This window comes from Symphodus melops (genome assembly GCF_947650265.1).
Source record: "Symphodus melops genome assembly, chromosome: 17".
NCBI classification, from domain to species: Eukaryota; Metazoa; Chordata; class Actinopteri; order Labriformes; family Labridae; genus Symphodus; species Symphodus melops.
In genome coordinates this window covers 4,826,599-4,851,020 of record NC_136707.1, presented here as the reverse complement: position 1 = coordinate 4,851,020, position 24,422 = coordinate 4,826,599, and the positions used below count along the sequence as shown (strand labels likewise).

The 24,422-nt window shown below is 40.1% G+C and overlaps 1 protein-coding gene across 1 annotated transcript; it reads right to left on the bottom strand.

Annotated features, from left to right (window-relative positions):
- Window positions 1-7,093: 7,093 nt before the first annotated feature.
- fam83ga (family with sequence similarity 83 member Ga) lies at window positions 7,094-21,078 on the bottom strand. The gene is made up of 6 exons (XM_079365429.1): window positions 20,131-21,078; window positions 18,931-19,098; window positions 14,485-14,609; window positions 11,314-13,825; window positions 7,364-8,812; window positions 7,094-7,307 (listed from the first exon to the last, which is right to left on the bottom strand). Exons 1-5 carry the CDS (start codon window positions 20,581-20,583, stop codon window positions 8,459-8,461), a joined length of 3,612 nt encoding a protein of 1,203 aa, XP_079221555.1. The 5' UTR covers window positions 20,584-21,078; the 3' UTR covers window positions 7,094-7,307; window positions 7,364-8,458.
- Between the last annotated feature and the right edge of the window lie 3,344 nt (window positions 21,079-24,422).

Sequence of the window (24,422 nt, the reverse complement as noted above, 5' to 3'; positions counted from 1 at the left end):
TGGTGTTTGCTAGTTCTCCTCGGGCATGCACAGGTTAGCTTCCTAACTTGAAAAGTAGAATGGCTCTCATAAAGAACTTCACACTTCAGAAGCCCTCTAATTGAAGATTTCTCTCTTTCCAGTGGTATAGGTTTCTGCTGTACAGATTGATGTTTGTTTTCAACCATCCTTTACAGCTAATCCCTCCCTCCATAGATCCAATCTTGTCTGGTGGAATGTAGATTCCACCAGACAAGGAGTTGTGTCTGTCTTCAGTTTAAAAAAACAAACTGATGTTTTGAGTACAGTCAAAGCACTGCAGTAAAATGGAGATACGGGTTAAAGAGTGTGTTTAAAAAGTGTCCAGGGTTCCTGAATCCCCAACAGACTAGAGCTTGGGTTAAATTCGTACTGGACAATTCTTTTGTGATAAACTAATAAAATAAATGATCGTATATGTTCGTTGAGACATGTAAAGAAAAATAACCCAAGTTGGCATCCATCCTTTCATGAGTCTTTAAACAAGCCCATACACCGGACTGACATGTGAAATTAGTCATCTGATTAACACACTTTCTCCCTGCAGATCCAGACAGATTATTTGACGGGGCAAGGTGCAACGAAAGCACATCACACACAAGTACATGTTAAACCCCAGAAACAGCAGTGGATTCTAGTATAACGTCAAATGTTTATTCTTTCTCTATTTCTACTGGACACTCTTTGAGCTGGTATGATTAACTGAAGGGCCTCCCGAGTACATGAGAGCATGAGAGGGTTTTTATGTGGCGTCTCAAGCAATCAGCATCTGAAGCCATGCTGCTTTGTGCATGTCGTTTCCAAAGGAAAGCAGAAAAACTGCTCCTACAGCCAGGAGATGAAGCTATTGTAAAGCAAAACAATTGTGTGACAGGGCGAGCCCTACAGCACCTGGAACCTGCCAAGACACATTTTAAGTGTTGTGGCTGTTTTCCTTGGTTGAAATGCTGCTTCAGTGGTTTTCCACCTTTCCTCCCACCAGCTTACAACAATGAGGAGCAACTGACTGCACAGAGTTCAGTTACACTCATACTTTTTTGTGCAAATAAAAATTAATTGCGTTATTTGAAAAAGTGTGTTGATAGAGGGACTAAGATATATTAGTCATAATTAGCATTATTGATGGAAAATATCCTGTTAGTGAGAAGGACAACATGCAGCAACAGCCCAAAACAGTTTCTTTAGAAGCCAGTAGAGACTCATTCTCCTTGCAGCCAAAATCTCGATAAATCAGTAACACTTCGTGCCACCTGCAGCACTTCCATTGTGAAAACTGGGTTGGCAAAGATTTGGTTTCAAGGTTTGTGTGTGTTTGACTATGCTTTGTGTACTGTATGTGCTGTGCATATGAATGCATTTGTTTATCTTCCTGCAGAAAGGTTTTTTTTTTCTTGAATTTGTGGCAATGCTTTAAATATTTGTTTTCATTTGGTAATTGCGTTCTCATTTTGCATCATTTCTGGATTCGTTGACTATCTCTCAGACTGAAAACCCTTTTGCAGCCCGTGAGAGGTGAGAGATCCAATCTCATACTCATACAGTATGTCGGGCTGCTTCAATTCCAGGTCAACAGCTGGATATGTTGGTACATGGGGCAACCAGCCTAAATAGTTATGAAATCATTTGACAAGCTCAATGGGTTAGGACTAAAACAAATAGACATTTAAATGCATGGATTTACTTTATTGCATTGCCCCTTTCAAAGACCTCCTTCTTATTGTCAGACAATGAGAGGAAAAAGATCAAACCCAGAAGATACATTTTAGTTATACTGACTCGAGACAAAAGAGGAGACAATGAGAATCGTGTATATCAAACTTTATTATAAGACATCAGGGATCACATCTGTGTCCAAAATCACCCAATATTAACAATATAGTACAGTAGAGAATTCACTGTTTGTAGTGCTTTCTGAATAATGAGAGGAAATAATTACTCCTTATAAAGGATTTCTCATTAGTGTGCTCAGTGGCTCAATAAAAAAATCACAGTCGGTTACGGTTAGATGTCTGTACTGTCATCCATCTGCAGTTTTTCTTTGACAATGGGTTGTACATCACTTTTAAAAACGTGTTTAGGATAAAATGTGGGCCCCAGTTGCGTAAATAACACAGCTTCTGATGTAACTTTTCACATAGTAATGTTGCTTTTATAAAAGAGAGACCAACAGAGATGTGAAGTTCGTACCTGACCACCTCAACTCCCACCATCTCCCTTTGTCACATGAAATAAGAATAAAACCCTTGTGAGTCCTCAATGAAGTCCTTACAGGCTACTAGCACACTTCATTAACCAGAGGACCACGAGAGCATGAGCACACTCAAATTAAAAGATGACTCACATATGTGGTGGATATTTTTGACATCAACATAATTATTGACCAAGTCCTCCCCTGTCCACTGCTAATTAAAGAAACACAGCACCCAACGTCTGTTAATCAATGTCCACTTTTTCATTATCCTAAAACATTTATACAGAACTTTGAGTCATCTGCTTGTGCTTGCCAGTTGACCCATAGGGCTGTCCAATACCAAGTGACCTAAAAGAGTTCTGAGTCATCACTTTGTGTGAGTGTGTGTGTGTTCCCATTGTGTCATCCTAGTCTGTATTGTGATCCCAGAGCTAACTGGAAGTTTGGCATTATCATTTATGATGAGCTTGGAGGGCTCAGCTAAATGGGGGGGTGTTATGATTACACTGTAAAAAGAGATGCACATTAACTACTCAATAAAATTGAGGCAACATATTGCACACATTAGTATTAATTAAATCTAACTTTGTTAAAAGTTGAGTTTATATAACTCACATCAGTTGCTAAAGAATAACCTGTTTAAATTGAGTAGTTTCAAATAAAGCACACCAACAAATTAACCAAATTAAAACAAAAATATTAAGTAGATGTCACGGTAAAGAACTGGCAGCAGAAGCGCCACAAATGTGTCATGCATTCGTCTTGATCTGGAGAAAAGATGTCAACCAGTCGAGGGATTATATATCATCCCTCGACTGGTTGACATCTATATATAAGCCCATATATATATGTGTATATATGTATATACAGTATGTATATATGTGTGTGTGTGTGTGTGTATATATATGAGAGAGAGAGAGAGAGAGTCCTCCTGGTTACTGAAAGTCTCTCATCTCCATATAAATGACTGTGGGAAAAAGGGATGCTTTCTATTTAAATATGGATGTGCATTGTTCTATTCTTGGATTGAGTCAACACTATTATAATATCCAATAATCCACAAAAACAAAATTCTCATCAAAGACTTCCAAAATGGCTCTCTCTCTTTCTTTCTTTTCTTCTCTGTTTGTTTCTTTAGGAAGCACTTTGGGGCTGCATGCCTGTATGAAAGGTGTTCATCTAATAAGTCGGGTTGAGTTAATAAAGCCATGCTGACAAAACGTGCTCAACAGAACAGGTTACTGGTGCCTGGTGCACGTTTACATTGCATATGTCTTTTTCTCTTTTTTGCCTTTGGGTCTTGTCTTTTCCCACCTACATACCAAAGAGGCCTCCACCCTCTTGCTTGAAAAAAAGTTTTCCAGCTATAGACAATAAAAGACCAAGAAGACACAAACTTTAAAAAGGGAAACACAAAACACACAAAAAAAGGCTTTTAAACCAAGTTAAGTTTTAAACTTTAGCTAAATTATAAACTAAATGATGACTGCAAAATGTTCATTCAGTTACTCAAATCGGCCTAAGATTGTCTAGGCTTTGCTGTCGCTAAATGTTGTCAACCTGCAATTAAGTACTGTAAAATTAAGTGCTGACAGAGTTGAGTACAGACAGAGCTTTAGACAGACTTCTTGTTAGCACTCAATTTAAAACCAAATAATTTCGTACTCGATTGCAAAACAGGCCGACTCACTCTTTTTTTGTTGCTGCAACTGTCAGTTAAATCCCATTATAAGTGAAAGTATGTTTTAAACAAGAGGCAACCTTTAGGGCTGAGAAATGAAGCTTAGGCTGAGGCAATTAAGTTCCTTGACTGTCCACAAGAGGTTTAAGACTGTCAAAAATCTACCCAGCAGTTTAGGGAAAATAAATGATCTTTTAAAAAAAAAACTACATTGGTCCCATTTTCTTTTTAACAATTACTTCTCACATGAAAACAGCTGCACTGAAAGAGACAGGTTAGGTTAGTGTCTTTAATGTTTTTCTTTGGAGATTTAATGTTATCGTGTCTCTCACTGTATCTGTCGTTCCATCTTTCCCCGCCTCTGGCATTGTTCAGTTTTTCTGTTCCTCCACATTTTTTCTTAGTCACTCCAGATATGGAAGGATTTTTCATTTCTATCTCCTTGTCTATCTCCCGGCTTTCTGCATCTCAATCACTGCTTGTCCTCCACGGCATGCTCCTTGTGTGATTTGAGCGTGTGTGTGCATTTGGCAAGTGTCTGACTCTCTAAATCTGGGTGTGTGACCCAGAAAACTTTGCATAAAGCATATTTCATCATGTCTATATATGAATATATAAATAATAAGTTTTCTCTAGGCCCTCACATATATACAGAGACAGTGAAATCAGCTTATTAACATATTCTGATTACTGGCATCCTTCTATAAACAAAAATATTTGTCTTCAAGTGTTGCAGGTTTTTGTTTCTTTAATGGTGATGTTCCATATTGCTTCCCCCTAATATCAAAATGCTATATATTTTTTTTATTTCTGAAAATGCTGTTTGGGATTCACAGAAATAGTAACATTCGTGAAAACACTCTTCACTCTCTTGCAAGGTGACAAGACCTATTTCTTATGTGCAACATGTACTAAAAATATGAAGTGCTACAGCAGGAAGTTAGCTTATTCTAGCATAGCATAAACATTTGTAGCCATAGGGATCCTGTTGTCATTGCTCTGTGGAAAAAGCAACTGTATGTCAGACAACAATAGTCGTGGGTTAAGAAACAATTTATTGATTTTGGGGGGATTATTATTATTTTTTTAGCCATGAGAAAATTTTCTTGCAGTCAATTCAGTTTTTGCAAATCGTCAAAAAAAAGTCCAATTCAAAACGCCATCTGTACGCAACAACTACAAACATATCACTTGTTTTGTCATTTTATCATCAGGTAGCCTACATCAATAAGGTAAAAATGGTGAATTAAGGATTTTTACAGCGGTGGTCCTAGCTGTTTTTAGTCTTTGTGGCAAGCTAAGCTAAGTAGTAGCTTTATTTTTGTTGTAGGCCTACAGACATTAGCTGGGAATCAATTACGTTATCCAATTTATTGTTAAAACAAAACAGTTTCAATTTCCTAAAATTGTAATCTGAAATCAGCTTCTACAGAAGACAACAAACAAAGCGGCCGCTACATGTACACTTCTTAATTGTGAAAATTAACTGCAAACACCGAAGTTGCTGATTGTGCAGGAACTTGTACATACTTGTTTCTTTTCAGGGGTAATTTTGTGCTCAGTGTCTGAATGTTAGATCATTTCCAATAAACAAAAGTCTCCTGGGATTATCAGGGATGTAATATTTACAATTGGAAATTTGTTCACATCTCATAACCACCTGATATGGATTACAGCCGATATTTGCAGAACTGCAACGTGCTGTGAAAAACTGTCTTCAGCTTCCAAACCCACAGAGGCATTGTGGGAGTGTAGAGTACCTCGACCTGTTCTCCGTTACCACTTTGATAGACCTGAAGCTGCAAGACATGAGCTGAGATAAATCATGTTGAGCACATCTTTTCTTCAACTGCTCTGTAGACGTCTACTATGAGTATCTTGGTCTGTAGGCACGCCAGCCTTTCACAGCTTGTAGGAGCTGTCACCCAAGATTCAAAATCTATTTTTTATAAGGGGGGAAAAAAAACTCAATTCTAGTTTGTAGTTTTATTTTAATACCTCTTAGGCAGAGATTTAGAAACTCATCCATACAAAGTGAACATGAGCTTATACAGAGCCAGCTATTCACTGCAGGGACATGAATTGGGTTTAATAAAAAAAGACAAACATTCAGCAAGTGCACAAATTCATTACTCTTATAATCTTTCCAGATTAAAGACTCCTTTTTTTGGGTCTATCTCTTAAAGTTTTGGATACAAGTAATTAGACTTATCCCTATATTTTTTTCTTGGCACATTTCCTCTTCTTTAAAAAAAAAAAAAAAAAAAAAAAAAGTCAAGGGCACCAGCTTGTATACTTATAAATTGCAGGGCGCATCTTTTTGTCTTTGGAATAATAAGTCTCTTGTGCTGGGTGTTTATTGAGCTCATCTGCACAGATAACTTGTGTTTTATGTGAGCACAGTTGCTCAGACTTTGTCTTCCAGACAAAAAACATTTTGAATGTAAATGGGATTTGGGGTAAACAAACGATAAATCAATAAACGGACTGTTTTAAATGTAAAACTCATAATAGAAGGATACAGTACAACCAACAATAAAGGTTTTGGGGAGTAAAATAAACCCACACCATAAAAGCCTGCATCAACAGCTTTTATAGTCTTTTGCACTCAGAATGTGAGAGGACAGTAAATATCTGTAACACCAAGCTGGATGAGACTGTGAGGTTAGTAGTTTTCATTGTTCAGCATCAAAGAACAGACACATTTCAACATTTCTAAACTCTTAAACTGCCTTCATCCAACATGTTTAATACTATTATTAAAGTTCTTTTAATGCCTACAGCACATGGCACCAACCCTTAGACATGTTAGACAAATTCAACACTGTTTATCTAGAAAACTTGATCCAAAACACACGCGCAGTGGATCTAGTTAAATGCAGGCCAATGAAAGTCAACAAGCAACAACATGCTGAAAGATTTCCATTGGGAGACACTATAGACAGGTGGCAGCTCAAAAGATCACAATCCGAAGTCATATACAAAGAAGTGCACATGTGCTCCATGTGAAAAAAACATTGATTCAGAAAGCCAAAACATTCCAAATAGACCAACATAAAGTCAAAAGGTCTGTGTTGCATTTTGAAAACTATCATGTAACTTAAGTAACATCAGATTTGTAATGTTAATCAATTGCTAAATATTTAAACAGTTTCACCATGAATACCAATGTCTCAACTGCAAATTAACCAAACCTTATTGAGTTACTTTTCATTGTATTTATTTTTAAATACGTTTGTATGTTATGTTACAGAAAACAGAAAATTCACAAACCTTACCTTGAAAATAAACAAAACAGAAATCTTTCCCAAAGAAATTGTTCCTTAACTAAAAATATTTGCGACTTAAAGCAACAACATGTAACTTTTCATCCTTGCTGTTTGGCTTCACTTAACGTCTTTGCTGACTTCGCACCATCTGCCTGTAAAAAAAAAGCACGTTGGGGTAGGTGCGACAGCGCCGTGTCTTACAACAGTGCAGTTACACTTAGAGACCTTCAGTGGGCGCCAAAGCGCACCAAACTAGTAGATTGTAGATTTACAGTAGACTGCACAAAGTTTCGCAACATGTATCATATACTGTGTGTTGTTTTGGCAAGCAATTATGTTTATGAGAATGTGACAAAATGCATTAAATACATTATGGCCAGCAGCAAGAAACAGAGAAAAACCTGCTCGTTCTCCATATAATCATTTCAGAGAGGCAGCTTTGGATCAAATCCAAATGTCTAGGACATTAGCACCAGAGGTTATAACCTCCTAAATGCAGCTATATTAAAAAAAAAAAAAAAAGCAGTAAAGCGTAAGTGTGTATGTGACATGTATGGAGGTTAATGTGCCTGGAAGTGACCCGCCTCAGATTCTGTCTCTATCCACTGGCTTATATTTAGTTTTATTTTTTGTTATATGAACAAGGCTCTGTGTCAACGAACACCCTTTTTTTTTTTTTTTTTTGCACTGACAGTGCGTTTTCAGCACTGTGTACTATCCACAAAAACACCATCAATATCAGCCCTTTTTTTTTTTTTTTTTTTTGCAAAGTTCAACTTTTGTAACACCGCTGCACAAGTCACTTTAATAAGAGCAAATATTTAGCATCCAGAGCAATGTAAAACAAACCTGAGGGTCACTACCGAGGGAAGCTTAAGTGCAGTGAGTCAACTTTAATAACTGATAGAAAGTGCCGGTGAAAAGCACACTGAAATAAAGGTTGTTGATGCTGCCAGAACACACACACACACACACACTGTTAATGGACAAAGGCCCATCGCTCATAGGAAGAAAAAAAAAACTTAAAGGCAAACTAATGAGACAGGCGGGAGCGGGCCCAATATTAATCTTTACTAAAACCTCTGCAAGACATAACCCTGAGGTGAAAGTCTGCACTGTGGAAGTAGAAGAGAGGATATTTGAAGTATTATTTTTGGCATTTTTTTCACAGTACATTTACTGGATACTGAGGATTATGTATTTTTAATAACAATTTTAATGCTCAATTCCCCAGTTCATTGGCTTAATGTATTGCAATGACATAAAAAATGGATGCAGAGATGGACGGATGCAATCAAACTAGCTCGTGCTCTTGCCTCCCTGTGTTGGAGTGCTGCTCTTCTTGCTCTGTACTGACAGATTGCTCATCTTGTCCTTAAGGTCTTTGAGGCTGTACAGTCTGCTGAAAGTCAAGCTAAATGGACCCCGTCCTTCTACCTTGTGGTTTGCTGAAAGTGTCTGGTTCTGGGAAGGAGGACTGAGCTGCAGCTGGGAGTTTGAGTGTCTGTGCAGAAGAGGGGACTGAGGTTTCTGCCCGTCCCTTTCCAAACACTGGCCAGACAGGGGTTGAGGGGATCTGGTTGGTCGGGAAGGGGAGGAAGCTCCGTCCTGTTGCTTCTGATCCTCTGGAGATTTGGAAGATGTTTTCACAAGCTAGGGGAAAGAAAAAGACAGGAGAGGAGAGCGGCATCAGAAGAAATGCATAAAGTGGTATCAACACATGTGAAGAGGGTTTGTTGCAAAACTAAATCCCACACAAAGTTCCCATATCATATTCCATCAGTGTTCTTGCATTTTATCTACAAAGCAGTTTCAAACTTTCACACTCTCAAAAGACAGAAGCCATAAAAGCTTTGTGAGGTACTTTGGAGGAAAAGTGTGATCTGCTCCTTTGTCTCTCGTATCAATATTACATGACAGAGCTGAATGAAAACACGCCAACACCACCTCGCTGACTTCATCACACGGCTGTTAAGATTAAAAAAAAAAAAAAAAGGCGCAGACTCAGGTCGACGGTAGGCGAGTCAACCTACGCCAATAGGCATGAAGCAATCAATCTTTCATCCGTTCATTAATATTGAATCAGTGTCGACGGGAGAGGGCGCTTCATTAAAAGAATGTCACTTTAATCCACCAACAGTCTCCTTGCTCAATAATGAACGAGTGTCGTGTGTTTAAAGTTAGTGACGCTCTGCTGGTGCGCCACACTCCACTGTCTGAGACATACAAGGACTGAGAGGCCTCTGCACTGAATACACCAGAAATGACACTATAAAGATGATTTCAACACAAGGAGGGACAGATAGATACACACCACAATGTGACGCTACATTTCTTGAGTGAGGGATTAATTAACTGATTGTTAAGATGCACACGTTAACCAATAAAGGGAACACATTTGAACATTAGCACACCTGCGCTGACATGAGAAAATAAAAAAAAAATGTTTGCTGCAAGTTCAATGACTTGTTTTCCTGGATGTCTCGTAACTTGCTTGCGTTCCTTCGTTGTTTTTCCAAGTAGGATTACCAAAGAGACAGATTGAACTTTTTAAACATGAGACAGTCAGAGAGTACGTGATTGACAGCGTCATGGCGTCAGGAGCTGAAACTTGATTTGGTTTTGTGTACCATCCAACCGCTCACTTTGTGTTTCCTGTTCAGCCTGCTGAAGTCATTTGTGTTGATAAATGATGGAAGAAAGTCAAGTGTGACTCAAAAAGGTAACGACGATTTATGCACTTGCAGGATGACGAGAACGCGCGTTCGAAATGATTCATGAGTTGAGCTTATGTAAGCCATCACAGTTTATCAACACGCTTTAATATAAAGTGGCATTTATGGACACATTTCATGGATTGCAAAAAGAAAAGTCAAATAACAAAACAAGGATGCCACTGTCATGTCGGAACACTTCAGTTGTACACACACACACACACACACACACACACACACACACACACACACACACACACACACACACACACACACACACACACACACACACACACACACACACACACACACACACACACACACACACACACACACACACACACACACACACACACACACACACACACACTTCTCTCAGATGTTCACTAGCTTGCCAAACAGTTCGGACCAAGAAGTCGTTAGCTACCCTTTTTCCCTCTGCTGCCTTAGTGCTGAGCTAAGTTAGCCGGCTGTTAGTGGTGGGTTTATGCTCAGTCTGTGTGTAGCCTTCAGAACAATATAAAACATACATGGACTTCTCTTTCTTCTCATCACTGCAAAAAAAAAAAAAAAAAAAGTCACTGTAATTCCCAAAATGTCACCACGTGTCAAAGCGTGGATCTCAGAAGAAGAAGTTCACCCTGCAGAGTTTGAGATGATGTCGAGGCTCCTGGGATTGTTCCAACATTACTGTTAACAAGCTCGTGTAAAATAACAGAAAGTCCGGATGAAATACTGTGTGATTTCTCTTTTTAATCGGTGCCAGTGAAGCCTCAGCATGATTAAAGTGCCCATAGAAAACAAACAAAGAGAACACTTTTAAAGAAGACGTGAAAATCAATGAGATGTTATTTGCACAGGACTAATATGATCAAATGACCTCCAATAATGTGCAACAGATTTTGACTTCACAAATAAGTCTATAAGAGAATTGCATAGAATCACGATGACTGAAAACAAAGTAAATGACTCGAGGTCCACAGGTAAGTACTGTTAGTATTATTAAACTGATTTCTCATGTTATGACAGGACCAGAAGGATGATTGGAACACCAGAGTGACTACTTACCCCTTCAGTTCATTTCTCCATATTTCAATGTTACTGGTGGTATTAGATCACAGGATCTTTCTGGCTACAGCATTTAATCAAAGAAACACCGATAGGAAGGAAAACCCTGTTCTCTACATTGAAGTCAGCTTAACCTCCTTCATCACATTTCATGAATACACACACGTTAAAATGAGCCGTCCCCCTCAAAAAGGTGATAAACTGTGCTTACCCTTCATGCCACCGGTGTACGCTGAACAGAATACTGTGAAGTGGTTAGAAAATTAAAAAGTACAAAAGGATTTTGGTTAGCTTAACCTGCATGGTGGCGGTTTTTAAAAACATGTTTGTTCGAAGATGAGATTGATGGAAGCCGTTGGCATCTTATCATACCTTCTTCCCCTCGCTCTCTCTGCTCGTCGGGGGCTTTTCTCTCCTCGCCACGACGCCGGGTCCTAACGGCTTCTTCTCTTTGTCTGCTACCTCTATCTCAGTGCAAACCGTCTTTGGCGGAGAGTCACCTGTGGACAATCGCTTTGGCTCCACTCCATCATTGGCTCCTCCGCTGACCGGTCTCTCCGCCGCTGATTGGTTTAACACCTTGTTTTTCTTCGGAGCTCGGCTTGGGGCCTCCTTGTTTTTATCTGCCGTCTCTTCCTCCTCCTTTTCCTCTGCCTTCTCAAGTGAAGAGGAAGAAGAAGAGACCTCAGCAGTCTTGGATAAACTCTGTGTTTCACTACTTATCGTTCTCATGCAATAATTTCTGTTACCATTTGTGGCATTAGGAGAATGTGTCCGCGTGAGGCTAGCATGATCCTCAGTCATACCTTGGTCAACACAGTCATAGTAATCCTCTGAGGTGGTGGACAGATTGGAGTCCTCGATCGCAGAAACATAACCGTCACTAACATCCGGGGTGGGCGTTCGAAAGTCTGGCGTGTACGAACGTGGATCTGGCGTGTGCGTTCGTGAGTCCGGGGTGGGCGTGCGCAAATGAATCCCGTCTGGAGTTGGAGTGCGCGCAAGAGCTTTGGTCAATTGCAACTCCCCGTCAGGCGTCAGTGAGCGCAAGTCCTGCGTGTGTGTTTCGGCGAGCTGCAAGTGAAAGGGTTTTTCGGGCGTGTGTTTGCCTTCGGGTGCTTTCGAGGTGCTGTGCGTGTTTGTTGAGTCGACAGTTTCTAGTGCACCTGTAGCCGTCGGCACCGACTCATTCTGCGATATTTTTGAAGGTTCAGCTTCTTTTGCACTATTTGTTTTGCAGTTTGTTACGTTGTCACTGTTTTTATTTGGGGCTTCAGCTAACTCAGAGCAGGTTGTTGTGCTCTCTGAAGCTTCGTTCTCTATTAGTTCTTTGTCTATCTGCGGGGGTAATTTGTCATCTATTGTTGTCGCTCTCTTGGGTTCAGGCGGGTTTGGAACTATTTCTTGAGCATTCACACTTTCAACCCTTGATTCCTCAGTAGTTAAATTCCCGCCCTCTTTTTGCTGAGGATCATCTTTCATTTCTACGGTGTTTTCTGCATCTCTTCCTGCTCCTGTACTGCTTTCACTGCTTTGGCAATCTGGGACAATCTCAGGTGCTTTATCTGGAGATGCTTCCAACTCAGTTACTATAGCAAACTCATTTTGGACCACTAGTGAGCCTGTGCTGCACTCCAGCAGCTTCTTGCCATCACTGGTGATGCCATCTTTTATAAGTAGCTGGATAGTCCGAGGTTTAGGAACGGGAGGAGCTGAGGTTGGAGGCGCAGACGAGGCTTCTGCGGACGAAGGAACGGGCTGAGTAGGAGTTGCAGAAGAAGAGGTGAGAGGAGGAATGGAAGAAGATGCATTGGCACTATTTTCAGAGGGATTTTGTGACTGTATGTGAACCGCCTGTGTGTGTGACACTGAATGTGGTGTATGTTGCTCTTTCTTTAAATCTGTGTGTAGGATCTGTGTGCTGTTCACCTGTGTTTCTGTTATAGTGTTTGAGCCAGGTTCTGTGGGCCCCTGAGGGACACAACTAGATTTGTCAGCACTTGATTGGAGCGGTGTGTGTGCGTTAAGTTGAGGTGCGGTGTTTTGTGCTGCTTGTTGGTTCGTGGTTGCATTTGGTCCATGTTTGTTCTCAGTGTTAAGATTGACCGTTTCGTCTTTGTTGGATTCACACTTCGGTCCAGACTCGGGGCAGTTCTGCTGAGCTGTCTCTGGTTTGCTTTTGGTTTCATCAGGCCCGGCGTTGACTGAAGCTCTGTCCACCTGCGACTCCTTAGCTTTGGTTGTATGTTGAGCCGGTTGGAGCTGATTCACTTCTTTAGGTTTACCAGGAAGCTGTCGGAGCGTGGCGACCTCTGGAAGCGGTTTTTTTGGCATGCTGAATGGACTACTGAATCTGACCGCTTGGCTATTTTCATAGTCAGATCTCTGTAGATGGACCTGATTTGTTTGTTTGGCATCTCGAATGTTAATGTACCCAATCACGTCCTGGGTTGGGTCAGGATCTGGCCAGGTTGGCAGGTATGCCATCATGGATACTTTCTCCAAATTGGCAAGTCCAGGGTGGAGCGGAGGAGCTTCTTGCAAAGCTTCTTTCCGTCCCCTCTTGTTTACTGCCTCTGGGCTCTTGGTTTTTCCTGTATTTGGAGTTTCCTGGGGGCTGTTTTTGCTGTAAGGGTTACCGAGGTTAACAAGGGCATATTTTGGGTTGTGCAGTTTCCTGGCAACCTCAGCAGAAGGAGGGGGCGCCGAGACCGGCTGTGGGACGGGTTCAGGCTCGGGTTCAGGTTCTGTAGCAACCGGCTGGAGGTTGACGAAGCTGGAGGTGGAGTAGAGGATGCGATAGATTCTATCAAAAGCTTCCACTGCCTGGCCCGTAACCACGGTGATGAGGTTTTTGTCAAGCCGTGATGACGTCCAAGTAAAACTGTAGAAAACACAGAAAATACAAGGAAAGACAACTTAAGTACATCAAGGGACAGAACAAAAATCTCTTGACTGAAAATATAAGTGAATAAAAAACAAACAAACTAGCAACTATGTTTAAATGTTTTTTATGTTATTGTATGTTAATAGATGCGTCAGCCAGCAGGCTCTTATGGCTACAGTGTAATCCTTTGGGACGACTACAGAAAAGCAAATTAATTCTGCTGAAGGTTCTTTTTCTTTGCGACTGACGTGCACAGATTGTGTTGTTTATTAAACTGTTCGACAGGTTACACAGTGTATGTGTTTACATCTCCGATGGATACATTTACAATAACCTGTTAGTCTAGTGTGAACACTAATAGACACCGTGCATTCTTTATTCACATCAAAGACAGGCGGAGCACACGGAGATTATCTGTTTCTTTCCCAGACACGCTCTTTATCTCTTTCTCACACTCACCAACAAAACACACACACACACACACACACACACACACACACACACACACACACACACACACACACACACACACACACACACACACACACACACACACACACACACACACACACACACACACACACACACACACACACACACACACACACACACACACACACACACACACACACACACACGAAGTAAAGCGCTCTGACCTGTATGACCCCGACATGGCTTTGTCTCCATCGATGAACATGAATCTGTGTCCCATTTGTCCTCTAACCTTTGTAGAGGACCGAGAGTAGAACTCTGCTCCGCCTGTGCAGCGAACACGGAGGTTCTGTAACACACACAAAGTCAGATATTAAACCTTTCCTTTTTGTGACCCTCTGTACAAGACTGTGCAACAATGACAGCAGCTTCACGTTGTTTTCAGCTTCTATTTAAACAAACAAACAAACAAACAAACATGACACATCAACAACAAATTACAATCCCAACAAATATTCTGAGCATCGAGTCTCAAGCTTGTAAAACAACAAAAACAGTGTTTTGTTTACCAGTAACAATAATAATACAGTAGTTTAATATAGCGTTTTTCTTAATACTCAAAGATGCACTAAAATTCACTAACTGCTGTAATGTCTTGTACAATACTGAAATAAACATTTTTAACATTGACTTGTGAAGGACATGTTAGGTCGACCTGAAGTCAATTTTCTTGAACCACATTTATGTTTTTCATGCATTCAACAGAATAATATTTTAAATCAAAAGTATCTCAATAAAAACTTTAATAAGTAGATGAATAATGTGTAATAAAAACAAACAGACAGTTCTGGCTGTTATGACCTATTAGCCTTTAATCTAACTGCATATTGCTTCAGGTTTTTAAGACTGCTGAGCTATTACATACCACCTCCAACTTAAGTACAATAATTACATCGTACCAAATAAACATGTTTATCACTGCATTCTGATTTACTCTCTGTCTTGTCTCAACTTGTGCTCTTAGACTATCGAGTTGGATTTAAATGATCCGCTTTGTTCCTGTCAGTAAAAAACAAACACACATTAAAATGCGGAACAGAAATAAATAAGATGTTTTTTTGTTGTTTTGTGGGGGAAGGAAAAGTGACTATTTGAGAAATACTTTACAGCAGTGCTAACGTTATAAACGTTCATAAAATGGTTGTGCAGCTCGTGGTGTAGTAATTAAAGAATGTAACCACGTTTCTGATGAGAGATACAACAAGATGGCGGCGCTCTGGTCGGCTTCTTATTTACATGTGCACCTTGTTTTTATCTAAATACTTACTGCTGTTTTTATGCTGCACCACAACGAGTCAACTGCAACCAAATGTCATTCTGATCTGCACTGTGAGGTACAATTTGAATGACAATAAGAAAGTCTAAGTTTACACTTAACAAGGTGCTCAAGGCTAATCATTGTCCCCATCAAGTGTTTTTCAGATCTCCTATTCCGATTCACTCTTTTTTCATCCCTTATTTCTGTCACACAGCCATCACCTCGGTCTGTTCTTAATTAAAAAAAACTCTGCATGCCAAGTCGGCTTGCTTCTCTTAAGTGGCAAAAGATGAGAATAGTAGAGACTTATCAATGTCTGTTTCATTATAGCAGCAGCAACATTTAAAGTTCTTGGAGTTGACGCATCCTGCAGTTGGCTTAATGTTGTGTAGAAATAATGTACAAGTAAATCTTAAGAATCTCAATGTTTGAAATAACTGAACGATACTCTCTGTTAGAGAAATCTCAGTGTGTTTCACTGTCACAGTTACTTATCTTTCATATTGAAAAAAAAACTACATAAACTCATGAATCTCGCATTGTAATAAAGAAAACATTAAAAGAAGGGAATTGCCTTTCTTTCAATCCCCGACATAAAACTAATGCAAGCTCTGGCAAGTTCTCATTCTTTACAACACAAGGCTTAAAGCTTGTTTAAACAGGGACCACAATCAAAACACAGGATGAAAAACCTCTTAGAGCTCCTTTGATAAAACTGTGAAAAATAAAGTGGTAGGCTTGAATACAGCCAGAAAATGGTTTAAGCAGATGTCGTGATGTTGGAGATAATTCCTGGCGTGCCTCGTCTCACAGTAGAAACATTTGTTTTCCTTCCTCCTTTAGTCCCACTCTTAACTTTCTCTTTCTTACAGACAGTACATTCCTTTGGCTCACTGATTAGATCAAATCAGCAAATTGCTTTCTGTGTGTGCATCTCTAAACTGTGGACGGTGCATACTTGAGCTGCATTTTATTTGAGCATTCAACCACTGAACAAGCCGACGCACTGTGGAGAAATCCCCCAAGAGAACAGAAGTGAAGGCAAAATCTGTCATCTTTATGCCTACGCACTTATCTCGCAGCTCATCTGCTACTCCTCCCATCGTGTCTGCCTCCACCTACCTACTCACTCTCGTCACTGACAGTAAAAATTCAAGCTGTCACACCTGTCTTCCAGCCTGTCATCCTCTTATTCGGCAGCCCTGGCTCATCTCACCGACAGGCTCATCACTCTGGGAGACCTTCGTTCACTGCTTGTCACTGCTCCTGCTTACAAATGCCACTTGTACAGATGCTCCCCCAGGCAACCAAATGTTCTTGGATAGTATGTGATAACCACAGTGACGGGCTTATGTTAGGAATGTATGTTCAAAGACACACAACTACCGGTACATAACATGAATGAATATAGCACTTTCCTCGGCAGAATTGTTTGTATGTTACTTTGGGTTCACATAAGAATAAGAATCACTTTATGGGCATTTTGGCATCAACTTTTAGGGGTACCATGCCACACAGAACCAGACTACAAAAAGGAAACTGTTCAGGGGAAGGGGAAATCACATTGCCATTGGGCTGACAAAATCCTGTAGGCAGATTTGCACTTAGATTTGGGACCAGACGGAAGGATTTAGACATTCATATAATGTTGAAAAAAAACAACAACATGCTAGACATCTCAAAAAGCAAGCAGTTGTCCTGTGAATACACCAGGCTGGAAGAGAGAGACAGCTTTTCAGCTGAGCTAAAACATCCCCGTTAGTCATCCCTTATGTGTGTCAGTCATATGTCTGTGTTTACAAAGCACAAACCGCCACTAGAGATTGTGACATTTTCTGCAGTTTTGCATATAATCTAGATACAGATGGGACTGAGAGCCTGTCAGGCTGCTCTTACATTTCAGTCTCACTCGAGCCCCTCCAAGGCTGCTTCATCTGTCCATCTCTTCAAACAGTTTCCTGCATCTTCATCTACATACCAAATGATTATCAAAACCAATCTAAATGCCAACATTAAATATCACTGAACAATATTTGATAAGCTAATTTGCACCCTTTTCAAAAAAGAAAAAAAGTCCAACTCTGCTTCTACTACTGGATTGTAAATTATCTTTAAAGGGAAAGAGCAGCAACAGAGCAGTTTTGATGTAAGCAGCCAATTTCTAGTCATTTGTTTCAATGCTGATACACTCAGAATTCAAATATTGATCGTTTTCGTTGAATATTTTATTCACTGTTTTACCCAACAGTATGAATCTGTATTCAAATGAATTGTGTCTCTGTAGATGGTTTTGATAGAAATAAACTAAATAGAAATCTTAACTTATAAGATGGGGGGGGAACAAGGAAACCATTTGAAAAACAATGGTTGAAGTGGTCAACATATGATGGTAGTAAAGAATTTAACTGAAATCCTGGCATTATAATTGTCTAAAACAGGGCTGACAGTCTCTTATAGACATATAAACTTAATGTTATTTGATTTCTCTCCCCCCCCTCGCTTTCTTTTAAATTGAATTTCTTTATTTTATTTGTAGTTCCTCTTTGTTTGTTTTTTTTTTAAAGTGTTTTAATTTCATTTTTGGTTGTTTTCTGTGCTTGTTCTGTTGGTGTAAGCTTCCACAGAGTGCATTGTAATTGGTTCATTTAGTGGAAGTTGTTGAGATCACGACGGGACCGACTGTTACCCCATAAGAAGCTAAAATCATCATGTTTGGCAGCTGAGTCTAAAGACTTACCTTCCTAGAATATAATTTAGGATTGAATTTCCCTGGAAGATGCTTTCACATGCCTCGACATGAACAAGGGAGGTTTTATAACTCGTTTTTTTTCAGTAAACTTCCAATCATGGAATCCAACACAGAAGGTAGACACAAGGATGTAAAAGATTCTTCTGTGGTACAGTGCCAGCTGGAAGGGTTTTAGGGTTGTGAGTGGGTGTGTATTGGGTGTGTGTGAAAGAGACAAAGCGAGAGACGGCATGAGATTTCACTTATCCGTGCATAATCAAAGTCACCTGACTTGAATTGAGTGCTTTCTTTGAAATGGTACTGTTTTTTAAAAAATGTTTTGACTCTTGAACCCTGCAGATGCCTTTCTACCTCAAAATGAAGAATCGGTTATCGATTCTGCGAAAAACATCTGTTATTACCCCCGAACTGACATGAAATGTTGGAATGACTTTAATGTTGAAACCTCAGGTCCCGTTTGATCCCATTTTGCAAGAGAAACTTACGACGCTCTTAAAAAGATTACCACATAGACTGTTAGTGAGCACATTCTGACTCACAAGATGCACACTGGATTAAGCCTGACTACTTTGCAAACTGATCAAATGGGTGTTGCTGGCTCACCTTGAGGTGCCCGGCATGCATGTTAGCCCTCTGACACATTGACAGGAAATGAGGTAGAGATGAACGTTCCAACAGGATGTAGACAGACACCTTTTTCTTAAAACTAACGTCCAGCAAATCTCGGAAGATGTCGACATCAGTGAAGACATCCATCACCACCGCGATTACCTGAACAGAAACATAGAAACATCTACTTCACATATAGGAAACAGCAAAAACACTCATGCACCAATGCACACATACAAAGCATACATTTGAATACATTAAATAACACATACACAGACTTAATGTAGCGGGAACATGCCTCAGGCTGATGTCACTGTGAGTGTACTTAAAAACTTGACACATCGTTTCAGGGCGAAACAAATAAGATTTAAGTTGCTCCACAGGTTTTAGTAAATTATGATCAAACATGCATTCCTGTAAAAATAAATAAATATGTAATTTAAGTTATGCATGTTTTCTTATCACCCACTGTCATTATAAGGATCCTGTTGCAAGATAAAAATGCCCACAGGTCTTTTTTAAGTCAAGTACAGTAACACATCTGCAGCTATAAAACCCTGCCATAAAATTATACCTTCAGATGAGTCAGCGGCATAAACCAAAAGAAAGGCCACTCACACACCATGGCAATAATGTACATGCAAATGTTCAACACACACAGGCACACGCACACGCACACACACACACACACACACAGTGTAACACAGCAGTTCTCTTCCTTGTTAAAGCAGCTTAATCAATGTGCACTTTACTCTTGACAGTCTGTTTTAGCTAGCAGTGTGTGTACTCTGACCTTTAAGTGTGTGTGTGTGTGTGTGTGTGTGAGAGAGAGAGAGAGTGTGTGAGTGAGAGAGAGAGTGAGAGAGAGAGAGGGAGAGATGTGGCCTGTCAGTGTTAACATTATGTCAGCATTTGAGTGAATTCTATGAAGGGTGACAGCAGGGAAATTAAAAAAAGAAGCAAGAGGCTGGATCCTTAACATTCAGGGTGCATTGCTCTATTTAAGAGGTCTTTTTGAACTTGCAAATGACACACAAGAAACATGGTAAGACAAGGCGGATATATATAACAACTTTGAAGTACCATTTGACCAAGGCCTTCTCAGTACTTTTGTATCTCATACTATACTTACATTTAGGTTTAATATGCAAAAATAAACCCTATGACATCAGTTTTTAAATTAGCCCCACATACCTTATACGCCTGCGCAATCATTTTCCTGACAACTTCTTTGATGTGTGCCTGACCCTCCAGCGGTGGCTGTGAATACACAGCGGTGCGCGTGACGCCCCGGTAAGATTCAGTGTCCGGCCATCCCAGGTCCATCTGCGGGATGGACATGTCCGACAACTCGGGCCAATAGTGCAGCGAGAGCGGGGGCTCATCCTCCTCAGCATTCTCAAGGAAAAGCTCAGAGTCTGGGTCATATGGCTCCACCGACCCGACGAGTGTTTCTAGCTCCGGGTCTGAGAGGAAACCCCGTAGGCCACGAGCCTCCAAGCACTTAAAAAAGCCCTCGCGACCATTCCGGAGGAGAGCTTCAAGCGCGAGCCGCTGGTTTTCGCTGTAGAGGAACTCCGGTTTGGACTCGTTCGTCCGCAGGTTCACGTGGTTATCATCCAGGCATTGCAACTGGGACAGAGCCATATCTCAAGCTCAAAATCACTAAACACACTTTTAAAAGCCAACAAGTCTCGAGGGACAGTTCCTAACTTTATCCAGACTTTGGGTAAAGACAGCAGCTTTTAATTCCTCCTCCGTGGCTTAAACAGCTGAGCAGTTTATCTCCGGACTTTTACACAGAACCTCGTACATTCCCCATCTCTGGTCAGCCTTGTAATTCCTTTGACCGGCCATGGTGCACTAACGCTCAACCATTGTCATTCACGTTTCAGGCTGAAGGAAAATACCTGACCTGCGAGAGTGAGTGACATCCTTCCCGCCGCTGGCACCGCCCGACAGGTGTGACCCTGGCAGGTAAAACACACCTCCACTCTGAATACAAAAACATCTACACCTTTGTCACGTGACGTGTTGGGCTTCTCAGCTGTGAGTGTGGGTGAATAAGCAGCTGATGTGTTTGAGTTTTTACTGGTTTGAATAAGGTGAATCAAAAGGTAATCCCTCCCTTTTCTAAACCCCAATAAATCATGAGCGTGCCAGGTCAATTTAATCATTAGGTTGCAGTTTTACTTGTTCAGTCACGTTTCTAGGCTCCTGCCAGGATGGGAGAACCCTCAAACTGTGTTTTGAGGAGATTAAAATTAAGCACATAATGACTAAGTTATAGAACCAGAGTGAAAGATTGGGGTGGGATTCATTTCATTTATAAACCCATTAACTTGAGAAAACACTATTTTCTTTAATTTTCTTAAGATAACATTCAGAGAATATGTTTTCTTGATTCGCTTCTTATCCAACTTGCTTTTTATGCATCTCAAACAAGCTGAAAGAAAATATTTTTATAACGAGCCTTTCAGACTTTTTCACCATGAATACATCACGACCTCAAGAGTCTTACCATCAAGAGTCTTACGCTGTCTCTGATTCTGATCTCAGGCACTAGAACTAACCATGAAAGGCATGGATGCACCGACTTAAAAGAGTTCCTGCCAATCTGAGAGGAGTGTGTTTCAGATTAACAACGGCACTGAATCAAAAATGTAGCCACCATATCTTTTAATGGGCCACTGCACTGGCACAGCAGGGGTCCTGGCACCCACTGTTCTTTGTGTCTATCATTGCTGATCACGCATCTAATGAATCACTGGGTGAATCACTAGCTGGCACATTTGCTGACTGCCTATAACATCTTTTGATTTACTGGCATGCTTATTGGTAGACTCAATAATGATCTGATAATCAGCTCTTTTATGAGACATATGCTGGCTGATTGTTTTTGTTCCTCTTTTGACTGTGAGGGCCTTAACAGCCAGAGGCAGCCAGACAGCCAAACTGGTTCAGCTGTTTCTTGTATATGCCTGTGATGCAGAGAAAATCGTTGATGTCACAGCTCAAACACCTTCCCCGGTGACTTGCTCTTTTACTGACACTGTCGTCTGAACAGTTGATTCCTCCCCCTGCCCTTTCCTCTGGCATAAATAACTTCTTTTACATTTTGAACGCGATTGGTTTTAGTTTCTATCCTGTTCATTGAAGCTATTAAAGGTTCACTTAGAGGGGAGCACTATCCTAAACGGGCCTCTCACTCTTTCTCACATCTTTCTGCAGACGCTTCTTTCTGTAATATTGGCACCAAAAATAGTTTGGAGAAGCTGTGTAAGGTTATATTGGCATATAACCACTTGTATGTGGACATTAACCTGCAAGGAGGACTGAAGTTTGGTGGGACGAGCAGGGCTAACATAAGCCACATTGACTACGTTCGAGACGCTTTGAATTTTCTGCTTTAGTTGCTTTAGTTGCTGCTAAATGTGCTGTATAAAGACACTTGACTTGACTGAAAACATCAAAGGAGCACATTTGTATAATATGGGATTTTTAACTAGGCTACAAGCAATACAGCTTTGGACAGTGTTAAGCTTTGATAAATAAATTGTGCTCAATTTTTGACTGATTCAGTAGCGCTGGTCACTTGAGTCACGTAAAGAGACCAAATAAAACAAACCAAAGGCCTCAAAAGTTTCTTTAAAGTTTGTCATATGTTGCTTCATAAAATTCAGGCTTAAAGTTCTGTTTAGAAATAAATGTATACATACTGATCTGTCTTGAGATATGGTTTTGTTTTTCTCACTGCTAGCAAACAACACTACATTTGTGTTACTGTTACTTTCTTACACTCACATATGAAGGACTGTTATTCCTCTTTTTTTTTTCTTATACAACGCCTGCACTTGACGAGTGACTCAGCAGTTTTTAAACAGCCCTTTTGAAGACAACGCCATGACTATTTCTGGTACCCCTTGAACGTCTTTCTTCTGTTCTTGTGCCGGATGTTTTGTAAGTTTATTGATTAGCTGTCATTGGCAGGCCAGAGGTGACTCTGTGAGGAGGAATGAAAGAAAGTGGTGCGTGAAGCCAAATAAGAGGAGACAAAAGAGTGAAAGAAAACAGAACACAAGCGATTCAGTCCAAGAGAATTACAGATAGTGAGAGTGCTTCATTTCAAACATCACATCCTAGTGAGAAGAAGAAGAGCTGCATTCCTCTCATAGCACCAGCCAACTGTCATCCATAATGGCATACCTTCGTCTGTGTCACAACTAGTAAAAAGGCCATTTAACTGAACACACACAAACACTCTCAGACGTAATACTTCTTGTTAACAGCAGGAACTACAAAACTCTGATATCACCAATGACATTAACAACAGATGATTAGGTATTTTACAAACGAATTACCATATGAGTATTTTAACGCAGTGTAAAGGCAAGCAAATAAATACCAATCTCAGCAAGATAGAAAATTGAAGGAAGTTGCAACTACATGAGCAATCCTTAACTTGTTAGTTGATAAATGACTTTAGCAATTACTTGATTACTAATTATATTGTTAATGTTTTCTCTATCAGTTACAAAGTTGATAAAGGTTTTAAAATGATCACGTCAGCACTTTATCATCAAACTTCATCAAAGTGAACTTTATGTGATAGTTGACACATTGCAAGACATTCCCATATTTGATATATGATGAACAGAGGAATATAAAATGCCCCCCAAAAGGAAAAGTGTAATCAGGAACTTATTCACTGACATTTGGTGTCAGTTTCACCTTTAATAATGCTTCATCTCTTACCTTCTTTTTACAGCTGCCCTCTTCTTCTTTTATCCTGCTGGCCTCTTCTTCATTGGTCATTTAACTTTCATTCAAGTAACCCTAATTCATGTCATCGGCGCCGTACCGTAAGAATCTGTTCATAGTGGTTAATTTTTTTTTCATTCAGACACAATATTTTGTTTTAATTGGAATTCCTCTCAGGACAAAATATCAACCTAAACTTTTTGAATTGCCCCACGGGGTACAAATAAAGTTTTTTTTAATTGAATTAAATTGATTAAAGCAATCAATGCCAGAACAATTATTTGGACATAAGTTAAAGTAAGCTAGCTAACCATAGCTTGCGTTCATGCTAATGAAATGTTACTGATGTCAAACTACACAGTGGGTATTTTTATTGGCTAGCTTGCCAAATGACTTAACATGCATATATCACAAATCCTCTAGATGTTACTGTAGAAGCAGAGGTGTATGAAGAACCTAATCTGTTGGCGACATTCAGCTTCAGTTGTGATCAATCACTGTTTGGCCAGGCAGCAGGTTGCAGACTGTAATTAACTTTAATGGCATCGCTGTCATCAAATAATAATAAAACAATTTTATGAGAATTCCAGTGTCTCCTTTAGTTTAACCTCATCTTCATGTCACTGTTTGTAGTAGAATCATTTGTGAAACCAGCATTATTCTGACATTTCATTTGATATAATTATAGAAATTTCATGAACACTAATGTGCATTCATTGTCAAAG